The sequence below is a fragment of the Rhinoraja longicauda genome, chromosome 2 (assembly GCF_053455715.1).
Source record: "Rhinoraja longicauda isolate Sanriku21f chromosome 2, sRhiLon1.1, whole genome shotgun sequence".
In the NCBI taxonomy this organism is placed as follows: Eukaryota; Metazoa; Chordata; class Chondrichthyes; order Rajiformes; family Arhynchobatidae; genus Rhinoraja; species Rhinoraja longicauda.
Window position 1 is genome coordinate 26,617,831 of NC_135954.1, and position 12,589 is coordinate 26,630,419.

At 42.6% G+C, this 12,589-nt stretch overlaps 1 protein-coding gene across 1 annotated transcript in view; it reads right to left on the reverse strand.

Moving 5' to 3' along the window:
- Nucleotides 1-12,589, reverse strand: part of apbb1ip (amyloid beta (A4) precursor protein-binding, family B, member 1 interacting protein) — a 112,460-nt gene that overhangs the window by 40,540 nt on the left and 59,331 nt on the right. The window contains exons 5-6 of the mRNA XM_078427607.1: nucleotides 6,453-6,530; nucleotides 2,110-2,269 (exon numbers count right to left, since the gene is read on the reverse strand). Of these exons, the coding sequence (XP_078283733.1) occupies nucleotides 2,110-2,269; nucleotides 6,453-6,530 (238 nt within the window). The remainder of the gene's footprint in view (nucleotides 1-2,109; nucleotides 2,270-6,452; nucleotides 6,531-12,589) is intronic.

Sequence of the window (12,589 nt, forward strand, 5' to 3'; positions counted from 1 at the left end):
ATACAATCAATTAATTTGTATGGAAATGCTGCACTTACTTTAGAAATGAACAAAGATTAACCTTTAAAAAGTGACACAGAAATTGCATGGCCTAAGAGCTACAGGGGCAACATTTGCAGTCAGTGGTAAAGTAACAGTGTTTCTGCTGACCTCTGTGAAAACTCCCCACACCATCTAACCATTTCTGTGGTAAAAGCTTCCCTTTTTCCAACTGTTGCAGCTAAGCATCAGTTCAAGGAGATCACTGGCATCTGACAGCTGTGATGCCATGTGACTCCAGACCCACCAACCCTTTGCTGGCTCCACAACAGAGGGCAAGAAGGAGCAGGCAATCAGGAACACCAGCATTTTCACCCAAGCCCACATCCCGTGAGTGAGTAAGTAAACTCAATATTGCAGCTGCAAGTGTACGTCCAAGGCAGGGTATCTTGCTGCGAGTGATTCACCTCCTGACATCTCAAAGCCTTTCCACCGTTTAGAGGGCATAATACAGGAGCACAGTTAAATAATAAACAATCTGCTGAAGGACCTCAATAGGTTGAGTAGCATCTGAGGAGGGAAATGGACAGTTGATGTTTCAGCTTGGAATCCTTCATCTGCACTGAGGACGAAGATGAATTGTGCCAACATGAAACATCAGGTGTTCATTTCCCTGCACAGATGCTGCTCGACTCACTAAATTCTTCCAGCTGTTTCATATTCCAGCACCTGAATTTTGTCTGAACCTGTGTCTGCATGATTGAATAATCTCTGCTTGCACATGCGATTGTAACTTCAACAAGAAGCTCAATGCCGTGTTGATTGGCACCCCAGCCATCATCAGTCTGAAGAAGGGTCTCGACCCGAAACATTGCCCTTTCTTTCTCTCCAGAGATGCTACCTGTCCCGCTGAGTTACTCCAGCATTTTATGTCTATCTTCGATTTAAACCAGCATCTGCAGTTCTTTCCTACATAACATGATTTATTTATGGATAGGGTGCTAATTCCATTCTCTACACCATTCTCTACACCATTGGTGCATCACATGTTAGAACTTAGAAAATAGAACATAGAACATAGAACAGTACAGCACAGGAAGGGGCACTTCAGCCCACAATGTTTGTGCAGAACATGATGCCAAATTAAACAGATCTCATCTGGCTGTATATGATCCATATCCTTCCATACCCTCCTCTTACATGTGCCTCTTAAATGCCACTATCATATCTGCCTCCACAACCACACTGGCAATGTGTTCCAAGCCTCCACTACTCTGTGTAAAAAATTTGCCCTGCACACCTCCATTAAACTTTACCCCTTCACCTTATAAGTATAGCGTTGGACATTTTCACTCTGGGAAAAAGGTATTGACAGTCTACCTTATCAAAGCCTCTCATAATTCTATATGCAAAATGAGTTGTATCTGACACAGACATTGTGCACCAAAGAGCCTATTTCTGTGCAATTCTGTTCTATGTTCTATACTCCTGCGTTATTCCATCAGTCTGAAGAAGGGTCTCGACCCAAAACATCACCCATTCCTTCTCTCCCGAGATGCTGCCTGACCTGCTGAGTTACTCCAGCATTTTGTGAATAAATCGGGTTGTACCAGCATCTGCAGTTATTTTCTTATACTACTTGTTATTCCATCAGCATCTATTAACTGACAGTGATTTCCATCTTTAAGAAGGACACGATATTCCGGCACAGGCACTTGGAAACACTAACACCTGATGGCTCCCTTCTATGTTGCACACCACGTTGACTTGGAAATCTATCCGTTTTTCTTCCTCATTCCTGGGTGCAGCTCCTGGAGCTCCCTCTCCGACACCCCAGTCCTTTACCAGAAGGACCGCTGCAGTTCAAGCGGGACATTTACTGCCACCTATGCACACGCAATTCAACGTTAGCAAAGAATGGTGCCCTTGACAGTGAAGGTTGCATTTTGAAAAATTAAAAAATAACAAAAATAACTTTGTGTTTTCTTTGTAAAAGTACACATCTGTGAAAACCAAAAGCAGCTATCTTACAGAATATTACAGATGAACATCACTAGTTTTACTGTCTTTACTAAATCAAGGGCCTGGCTTTAAATGTTCTGAATGTCATTTTAAAATCCCACTTCTTACCGATCTGTAGCTCAGGATTATTTTCATACAGGCACCACTCCACGCTGCAGTCACAGTGAGACTTCTCAAATAAATTGTCCAGAATTTCTCGCACAGTCTGCCTTTCATCAACCATCAGAGTTTTACTGCTGTTGTCGTTCATAAGGACCTTGACAACAAGCTGGAAGGTAAATGTGATTTTGATTGAACACGCATGAATGATCTAATACTTTCCAACTAGCATTTAGTTGCAAAATACAACTATCAATGTATTCCCTGAAATTTAGACGGTTAATGAAAGATTTGATTAATTTGATTGATGAGGAGAAACTATAATCATAAGAACATGAATATTATGTTAGTAAACTCTCCTGTACTAATCACTGAACCCTTAACGTTCTCAGTATTCAAGATATCCAATATCGGGTTACTGATGGTCAGCGTGGCCTCGGTGGATTGATGGGACGTTTTCCATGCTGTTTTCTAGGTGCATTTATTATTGTCATATGTACCAAGATACAGTGAAACACATTTTTTGTACCCTATCCAAACAGATCAGATACACTACGCATAAATAAAATCAAGTCAAACTCAAGTACAATAAATAGAGCAAAGGGAAAGATACACAATGCAGAATATAGTTGTATACAGAATGCAGCTTTGTAGTGCATCAGTACTAAAGACAAAGACAATGTCCGCTATGGGGCAGATGTGAATCAGACAGTACCCTGACTTATGGAAGGAATGTTAAGAAGCCTTATTACAGATGAACATCACTAGTTTTACTGTCTTTACTAAATCAAGGGCCTGGCCTTATACACTGGAATTTAGAAGGATGAGAGGGGATCTTATCGAAACGTATAAGATTATTAAGGGGTTGAACATGTTAGAGGCAGGAAACATGTTCCCAATGTTGGGGGAGTCCAGAACCAGGGGCCACAGTTTAAGAATAAGGGGTAGGCCATAGAGAACAGAGATGAGGAAAAACTTTTTTAGTCAGAGAGTTGTAAATCTGTGGAATTCTCTGCCTCAGAGGGCAGTGGAGGCCAATTCTCTGAATACATTCAAGAGAGAGCTAGATAGAGCTCTTAAGGATAGCGGAGTCAGGGGGTATGGGGAGAAAGCAGGAACGGGGTAATGATTGAGAATGATCAGCCATGATCACATTGAATGGCGGTGCTGGCTCAAAGGGCCGAATGGCCTACTCCTGCACCTATTGTAAAAAAAACAAGGGGAAGAAGCTGTTCCTGAGTCTGTGGTTGCACACATTCAAACATCTGTACCTTCTGCGGGCTGGGAGCAGGGAGAACTAAACTATTTAGGGATTAACTATTGAGTGGATAACCTAAATATTAGAGATAGTCTTCTGGAAATAGTTATAAAAGTCTTCTTTATTGAAGGGTACTGGAAGTATGGAATTCTTTTCCCACTAATGGCAGTTAATTCTGGTTCAATGGCTAACTAAACCAGACCTTTGGTTTGCTAACAAAGGCATTAATGATATTGGACAATGGTTGGGACGTGGAGTGAGGTTATGGATCAAGTGTGTAGAAAGGAACTGAAGATGCTGGTTTATACTGAAAAGAGACACAAGTGCTGGAGTAACTCAGTGGGTCAGGCAGCATCTCTGGAGAAACAGGATAGAAGAAGAAGTGTCCCAACCCGAAACGTCACCCATCCTTTTTCTTCAGAGATGCTGTCTGACCCACTGAGTTACTCCAGCGTTTTGCATCTATCTTAGGTGACAGATCAGTCATGGTCTCATTAAATGGTGGAGCACGAATTAGCGGCAAAATGAAGTCTGCATGTTCCTACATTCACAAAATTTCCAATTATCCAATAATTTCATCCAAATTGCATTTTGTTGTATCAACAAAAAGGCCAGATGTCTCGGTGCCTTGAAGTAAAATGGGAACTGATTTCTTAATATTTCTTTCTCTAAGGACATGAGTTTTGGAAGTCACCGCATAAGCTATGTAGGAAAATAACTGCTGATGCTGGTATAAATCAAAGGTATCACAAAATGCTGGAGTAACTCAGCAGGTCAGGCAGCATCTCAGGAGAGAAGGAATGGGTGACTTTTCCGGTCGAGACCCTTCTTCAGACTGATCTATGTGGTGACCTCCAAATCTATCAGAAATGGTTCCAGTTTGTGGCAGGGTCTGAAGGCTAGGCCTTGATCAATCTAATGTTTAACTGGGATATTTCTGCTGCCCCGCAGTAAAAAAGGGCAGGAAGATAGGCTTTGCACTACCGAGACCTCTCCCATTGCTCCATTAGGGGCAATCATCAGGAAATGTGAAAGACCGTTAGATGTATCCTTTGTTTTTTGTCTTCCTTATTTCTTAGTTCCTTATTCCCTGCACATAGTCTGATTAAGATCAATAGCCAAGGAGGAACAAGCATCTTTCGTACGACACAGTGCTGATGCCTGTGCGCATCAAGACATTGCCTGAAGAAGCAGCCATTTCACACTGTGGTCTAGACAAGATTAAATATTTTTTTCCTGTAATAGTCGAACAAAATAGACCAGCAGTTCTAAGTAATTAGTGAACAGATTTAGAGGAAGTGTCAAAGATCTATGAATAGAATTCCCAAACTTTATCTGCTTACAGCAGTAATAGATATAATGTTGCATTGACAGTGGGATATTTGAGAAGGCGTTGTGATCTAGTGGCATGTGACCCTTTTCTGGTCTCTGAAATAACCCCAAAAATCTCCCAACTCCTGGTAACATCTGAATTATTGAGATGGAAAAGTTACAGCTAGATATTCATGAGACAGAAATAACTATTTTAAAGAGCTAATATTAAATAGAGCCTGACTTATTAGCTTTAATTACAGGAATTCATTCAGCTGGCTCCAAACCATGGCCTGGCATGTTCTGATCTTGCCTTTTGGTCAATAGAATGTGCCAATGTTGGGCAATGGCGATGCTCCACCCATTCTATCAGAAGTCTAGCTTAGTTTAATTTAAAGATACACTGCGGAAACAGACCCTTCCGCCCACCGAGTCCACGCCAACTAGCACAATCCTAATTTCTAAGCACAATTTTTTTTTTTTAATCGAAACCAAATTAACCTACAAACTTGTATGTCTTTGGAGTGTGGGAGAAAACCAGAACTGGGGAAAACTTATGCGTTCACGAGGAGAACATACAAACTCCGTATAGACAGCACCCATAGTTTGGATAGAACCCGGGTCGCTGGCGCTGCAAGACAGCAACTCTACCGGTGCGCCACCATGCCACGCAGTTATGGATTCAGCCTCCACTTCAGGACATGAGGGCATGTTCTGGGCCAGACCACCAGTAGGCTAAATTGTGAAATTTTGGAATCTATCGATCCATCTACTTCCATCTGTATCACACAACAAACATGGGAGGAAAGCTGACTTAAAATAAAAAAAAATCTATGAGATTCCTGGTCTTTGTTGGAAAGTTGTGTTGGTTTAGAAATGTTAAGTTATTATGATAGTCCTTGTGGACCATCTGTCCATGGGAGAACAGTGCAGAATATGTTGCCTCCTTTAAAATGTAATTCTTACTCCCAATTCGAACAATCCCAAAAATTGCCAGTTCGATTAGAATTGCCGAGTCCACTAGAATTCCCTGCAGGGGAAGCTACGAAAATTGAATTTCGAGTTCAAATTTGCACATGTAAGCCAGTTCTTTAAGAGCAAATAAGTAAAAAATCAATGGGGATAAGTAAAATATCACATTTTTGATATTTTTCTGCTGGATTAAGGCTAAAATGTACTAAGAGTGCAGTTGTGTAAAGTTCTCCACTATTAGTATTAACTATGATATCTGAATGATAATATGCTGCCAAATCATTCAATAGCTTTTACATTTATAGTTAACTGTTAGATTGTGCCAGATTATGCAAAGTCAAAGCACACCAAAGGACCATTGCTAAATTCCTCAGGGATACAAGGGATTTATTCCATTAACTCTCAATAGTTTTGCTTGGTTGTTGGGGGTTTCGGGACTATTGCAACGAGATTCCCTCGTGTATTCAATAGTTTGTGATGAGAGAGATTGTTGATTTGCCAAGCTTCATTTTGCTCATGGAGAATTGAACAAGTGTTTAGATGGTATATCAATGATGTAACTACCCTCATATCCCTCAACCGTATCATACAACAAACATGGGAGGAAAGCTGAAATTTTTGGGGGTAAGTATTTCGGTGAAGCTTGCAAGGCAGTGGTGGAGTTTGACAGTGGGCTTTAAGAGTCCATCCTGTGATGCTCATGAGACACGATGTCTAAAATCTTACAACTTGGAAGAGTGTGATTTAGTTTGACCACCTTTAGCTTGCTGACCAAATACACATTTGCCGACAGTTTTGTTCTTCCACTGACCTTTTTAACCTTTGCTTCTTTCAGCTTTTCCAAAGCAAGTTTAATCTTGTCAGTTTTTTCCTTGGCTTTTTGTTCCTCCTGCAAAAAAAAGATGATGACTTATCGAAAAATCGTCTGGATTCAAAATTAATATTGCCCATTAGAAATGTTTCTTTCTGAAGTATGTGATTCTTTTACTTGAACATATTTCTGTTCTCTGCCATTAAGACACCTAATGCCATTGTTCCCAAGACAGGCAATGGTTTCAATTCCATCTTAGAACAGTACAGCACAGGAACAAGTCCACAATGGGCTGAAGGGCCTGTTCTTCATTTTTTTCTTAATTATTATATCTTCCCCGGAGAAGGAAATGGGCAAATCAGGAAGAACAGTCACTGTGTGGTATTGGATAATTCACAGTGGACTTGAATGTCCTTTAGTGAGATGTGCGGAAGATGACACATACACATGCTGCTCAAGATCATTATTTCACCCACCAACCCTACATTACAAAGAGACAGATTATGTAATAGCCACTTTTTGGAACATGTGCACAAAGTGCAACATTGCTACATTTTACCAGCATAAAAACTGTCTTCGGAGTTTAAGTCAATCAATTTCATTTAACATTTTCCATGATGATATTGAATTGATAACAGACCAAAATTCATTTAAATTCCTTTTTAGGAACCTACAAGAATAAAGCATTGTATAAAGACTGGAAGAAATTAGTTACAGCAATCTTTCCTCATATATTCGTCTTAGTCCCTATTATTGCCCGGAAAAGTTTCTGCAAAGCATATTGTGAAAAGTTTGATAATTGAAGATGCACCAGGAATGAAACATTGTCTCACTCCTCAAGAATCATGTGAGAAATTCAAAAAAATATATAGCCTTAACCTGCCGGTCCTAAACTCTCCCATTAGTGGAAACATCCTCTCCAAATCCACTTTATCCAGATCTTTCACTATTCGGTAAGTTTCTACGAGGTCCCCCCTCATCCTCCTAAACTCCATCGATTAGAGGCCCAGTGCCATCAAATGCTCATCATATGTTAACTCCTGGATTATTCTTGTAAAACTCTTCTGGACCCTCTCCAGAGCCAGCACATCCTCAGATATAGTGCCCAAAATTGCTCACAATATTCCAAATGCGGCCTGACCAGTGCCTTATAGAGCCTCAGTATTACATCTCCGTTTTTGTATTCTAGTCCTCTTGAAATAATTGACTCCATTTACACCGCACGTGCTGCTTCGGCAAGACCACCAGCAAAATCAAAGACGAGTTGCATCCCAGCCTTTCCCTCTTCTCCCCTCTCCCATCAGGAAAGAGGGATAGAAGTGTGAAAACACACACCTCCAGATTCAGGGACAGTTTCTTCCCAGCTGTCAACAGGCAACTGAACCATCCTACCAAAAACTAGAGAGCAGTCATGAGCTACTACCTACTTCGTTGAAGACCCTCGGACTATCTTTGGTCAGACTGTACTGGACTTTATCTTGCACTAAACGTTATTCATGTTATTCCCTTTATCATGTTTCTGTACACTGTGCATGGCTCGATTGTAATCATGTATTGTCTTCCGACTGATTGGTTAGCATGCAACAAACGGTTTTCACTGTAACTCAGTACATGTGGCAATAAACTCAACTCAAGCTATTTCTGGGATGTGGGAGGAAACAGGAGTATTTGTGGGAAATAAGCAGTTACAAACTTCACACACACAGCAAAGGTCAGGATCAAACGTATGTCACTGGAGTCATGAGGCAACTGCAACACTTGCTGCATGACTGTGCCCCTCTACTATAGACTATCCCAGGTAGGGATGGCAGATTTCCTCCCTCAAAGGAAATTGGTGCATATTTAAGACAATTTGGTGGCATCATAGACACCACGGCTGAAGCTGTATGTTTTAAATTCCAGCTTTACTTAATTTAGTTTAGTTGTGTTTAGAGATACAGCGAGGAAACAGTGTGCCCTTCAGCACACTGAGACCGTGCTGACTAGCGATCCCCGTACAATAGCACTATCCTACACACCAGGGACAAATTACAATTTTAGCAAAGCAAATCAACCTACAGACCTGTATGTCTTTGGAGTGTGGGTGGAAACCGGAGCACGCAGAGAAAACTCATGCGGTCATGGGGTGAACGTGCAAACTCCGTACAGACAGCATAGTCAGGGTCGAACCCTGGCGCTGTGAGTCAGCAACTCTACCACTGCTCCGCAGTGCTGCTCTTAAAGTAAAGTCTAAAGTAAGCTCTAATGTCTTATTACTAAATTTATTTCACATTCTTCATGGAAGAGCTAGCTTTTTAATTTTGATACATATTTTATCCTAACCCTCCAGCTTCTTTATTTCTGTAAAAATAGAACACCATGCTGACTTTGGAGCTGTGCAATGCACAAGAAACTCGATCACAATGAAAAATCTTGCAATGTAACTCTGGCGCATGCGGTCAAATGTTTTTGCAAAATTGCTGATTTGGATTCTAGCATTAACCTTAAGGACTTGAAACTCTGTTGCATAGTCGCTGATTTTTAAACAATGTGCAATAGTTTTCAATTGTAAAATCAATTGTGCGATTTGATCTGACTATGTGGTGTGATTTGAAATTGTATTGGCCTTACAGACGACATTTTGGCCACAATATCTCTGAAGAAACTGTTTGGGCCGAAAATGGAAGAAGGGGTCTTTTCAGTTATAAGTTAAGAAACGTCACCCATTCCTTCTCTCCTGAGATGCTGCCTGACCTGCTGAGTTACTCCAGCATTTTGTGAAATAAATACCTTCGATTTGTACCAGCATCTGCAGTTATTTTCTTACAGTTAAAAGACAGTAGTTCCCTGCCAAAGTTCATCATGAATGATTATCACTGAAGCTTCTACAATATGCCATGTACCTTTAAGCTTGCACCTGCTTTCTTTGGAGATAGTGCTGATTGATTATTCTGATAATACTTCAAGGGGTATGATGTTTAGAGTCATAGGGTCATAGAGCATGGAAACAATTTGTGTGCTGCATGACTCTATGAGACTATGATTAATTGTGTCTATTATTTGTAAGAGATTCCCACCAGTGTGGGTTTCTATTCAGCATCATTTTTATCATGCGTCCTATTATGCTAAACTAAATGTTAAAAAACAACTTTTGAAGGATTTGTAGGACTCATGACTGTGACCACTTTAAACTTTGCAGTGTTAGAAACTGCTCTGCATGGATATGGCCTTCATTCCATTGACGGTCGATCGACCTTGTACATTAAAGACTGTGTAGTATCTACACAGATTCTGTTCATGCTCCCCATCCTGACATTGAAATTCTTCTAATTTCTGTCCAATGCATGTTGGAAAGCAGACTGTTGCTGCATGAAGCCTAATACCTTTTGTTGTTGGCTACCAGAAGATGCAACAGTACATTGTGATGGCTTATGGCCCTCCGACAATAGCCAGCTGATGCCAGATCACATCCTGGACTTGAAAATGTTCTGCCATTACTTGAGATAGCAGTGGAAGACTTATCATTAGAAGTTAGGGATAAGGAGTAGGCCATTTAGGACTGAGATGAGGAAAACCCTTTTCACCAATTGAGTTGTGAATCTGTGGAATTCTCTGCTGCAGAAGGCAGTAGAGGCCGATTCACTGGATGTTTTCAAGAGAGAGTTAGATATAGCTCTTAGGGTTAACGGAATCAAGGGATATGGGGAGAAAGCAGGAACGGGGTACCAATTTGGATGATCAGCAGTGACTCTGGAAAGCAGGAGAACAACCAACAATGCCCTGCCGCCCAGAACAACCAACCCAGTTATGCCAATTGCCTTTGTTCGGGAGGGGGAACAAAAGCAACGGAACATTCCACCAAGGACAAGGTGTGGACAGCTGGAGGCAGCCCGGGACTGGCAGATGCTGGTGGATGTGGACCAACGGCTTACAGTTCCATCAGAGATAGCCATCACCAACTTGAGGCCTGATCTTGTCCTCTGGCCCAACTCTCAGCGCATGGTGTATTTTGTGGAGCTCACAGTCCCTTGGGAGGATGCTGTGCAGGAAGCCTTTGAAAGAAAGAAACTGCGCTACACAGAGCTTGCAGCGGAGGCAGAACAGCGGGGCTGGAGAGCAAAGATCTGCCCGGTAGAAGTTGGATGTCGAGGATTTGTGGCAACGTCTACCGTAAGACTGATAAAGGACCTGGGGATCAGTGGACAAGCCCTACCAAGCCAGGCTATCAAGGAAACATCACGGGTGGCAGTGGCTCTGGCTGAAGAGGAAAGACCCCATCTGGTCTCCCAAATAAGCCGGCTAGGCAGATGCAGAGGGGGGTGGTTCTGGGACGCCAGAATGCACTGCTGAGCCTACTGGAGACGTCGTGGGTCCAATCAGCGAAACGTCGATGAAAGTAGGTGCCCACTTGATAACCCCAATGACCTGTCTGCCTAGCCTTTCTCAACATCGGAGGAGCATAGGTGAGTGCATAAGCCTCCCATCACCACCGGGAGCAAGTTGACATTTGGCACTTTGGATTTCTAACATCTTGTCCTGTGTATTTGGAAACAATGGTGGTGCTGGCTCAAAGGGCCAAATGGCCCACTCCTGCACCTATTTACTATGTTTCTAAGGTTGAACAGCCTTGGAGACAAAGGTTGCCCTTCTCCTCTGTGTCCTACAGCCTGGGCAGCGAAGCCAGCGCCCTGAGGGGAGCCACTCAAACGCAGAGAACAGGACGTGTGAGGGGTCCTGTAAAATCCTGCCAGCTGACCTTAGCATCTGCTGGTCGCATAGGGTGGAGAGGGCTCTGACAGGGAGCCCAATAATTTTGTAACAGACTTTGGCTGTGCTCTGCAGGCGGTTTCTGTTCTGAAGGCTGATGGAGTGGAACCAGCAGGTGAAGGAGACCGTGATGACGCTCTCAATGACGGAGTAGTAAAACGTTATGAGGATGTCTTTACTGACCCCAAAGGAGTTGAGCTTCCTCAGGAGATACTGCCGCTGCTGGCATTTCCTGAGGATACCCTCTGTGTTGGAGGCAAACATCAGCAGGTTGTCGAAGATTGTGCCCAGGTACTTATATTCCTCAACAATCACCACAGTCTTCCCGTCACTAGTGGTGATGACTGCCGCAGCCAGTTCCCTCTGCTTGTTGGAGAAGGTCATTATCATCTCCTTGGGCTTGTTTGCATTTAGTTCAAGACAGGAGTTGTCGCACCAGTCCACAAACTCATGAAGAGCTGAGCTGTGGTGCTGTGAGGGGCCTGAGAGCAGAGATCGGAGAACTGTGTCATCAGCGTACTTGACTAAATGACAGTTTGGCTGGGTGGACCTGCAGTCATCAGTGCACAGAATGAAGAGCAGGGGTGAGGGGATACAGCCCTGCGGGGAGCCAGTTGATGTGTGAAGGAGGTTGGAGAAGGTGTTAATGACCAGCACACTCTGTGACCTGTTGGTGAGAAAGTCCATTATCCACAGGATTAGTCGGTCATCTAGGTGGAAACGGGTGGTGAGTTTCTTTGCAAGAATGTGTGGCTGCAGGGTGTTGAATGCAGAGGAGAAGTCTGCAAACAGGAGTCTGGCTGTAATGTTGGGAAATTCCAGATGTTTATGTATGGTGTCTATAATAAATTACAAAGGGATTGGCAGGCCAAGGAAGACCTCCACAGCTGATGACAGAAGAATTCTCTTCATAATAAAGAAAAATCCCCAAACACCTGTCCGACAGATCAGAGACACTCTTCAGGAGTCAGGTGTGGATTTGTCAATGACCACTGTCCGCAGAAGACTTCATGAACACAAATACAGGGACTACGATGCAAGATGCAAACCACTGGTTAGCCGTAAAAATAGGATGGCCAGGTTACAGTTTGCCAAGAAGTACTTAAAGGAGCAACCACAGTTCTGGAAAAAGGTCTTGTGGACCGAAAATATGACAATTTACTTATATCAGAGTGATGGCAAGAGCAAAGTATGAAGGAGAGAAGAAACTGCCCAAGATCAAAAGCATACCACCTCATCTGTGAAGCACGGTGGTGGTGTGTGTTCTGGCCTGGGCATGTATGACTGCTTACGGTACAGGCTCACTTATCTTTATTGATGATACAACTGCTGATGGTAGTAGCATAATGAATTCTGAAGTGTATAGACACATCCTATCTGCTCAAGTTCAA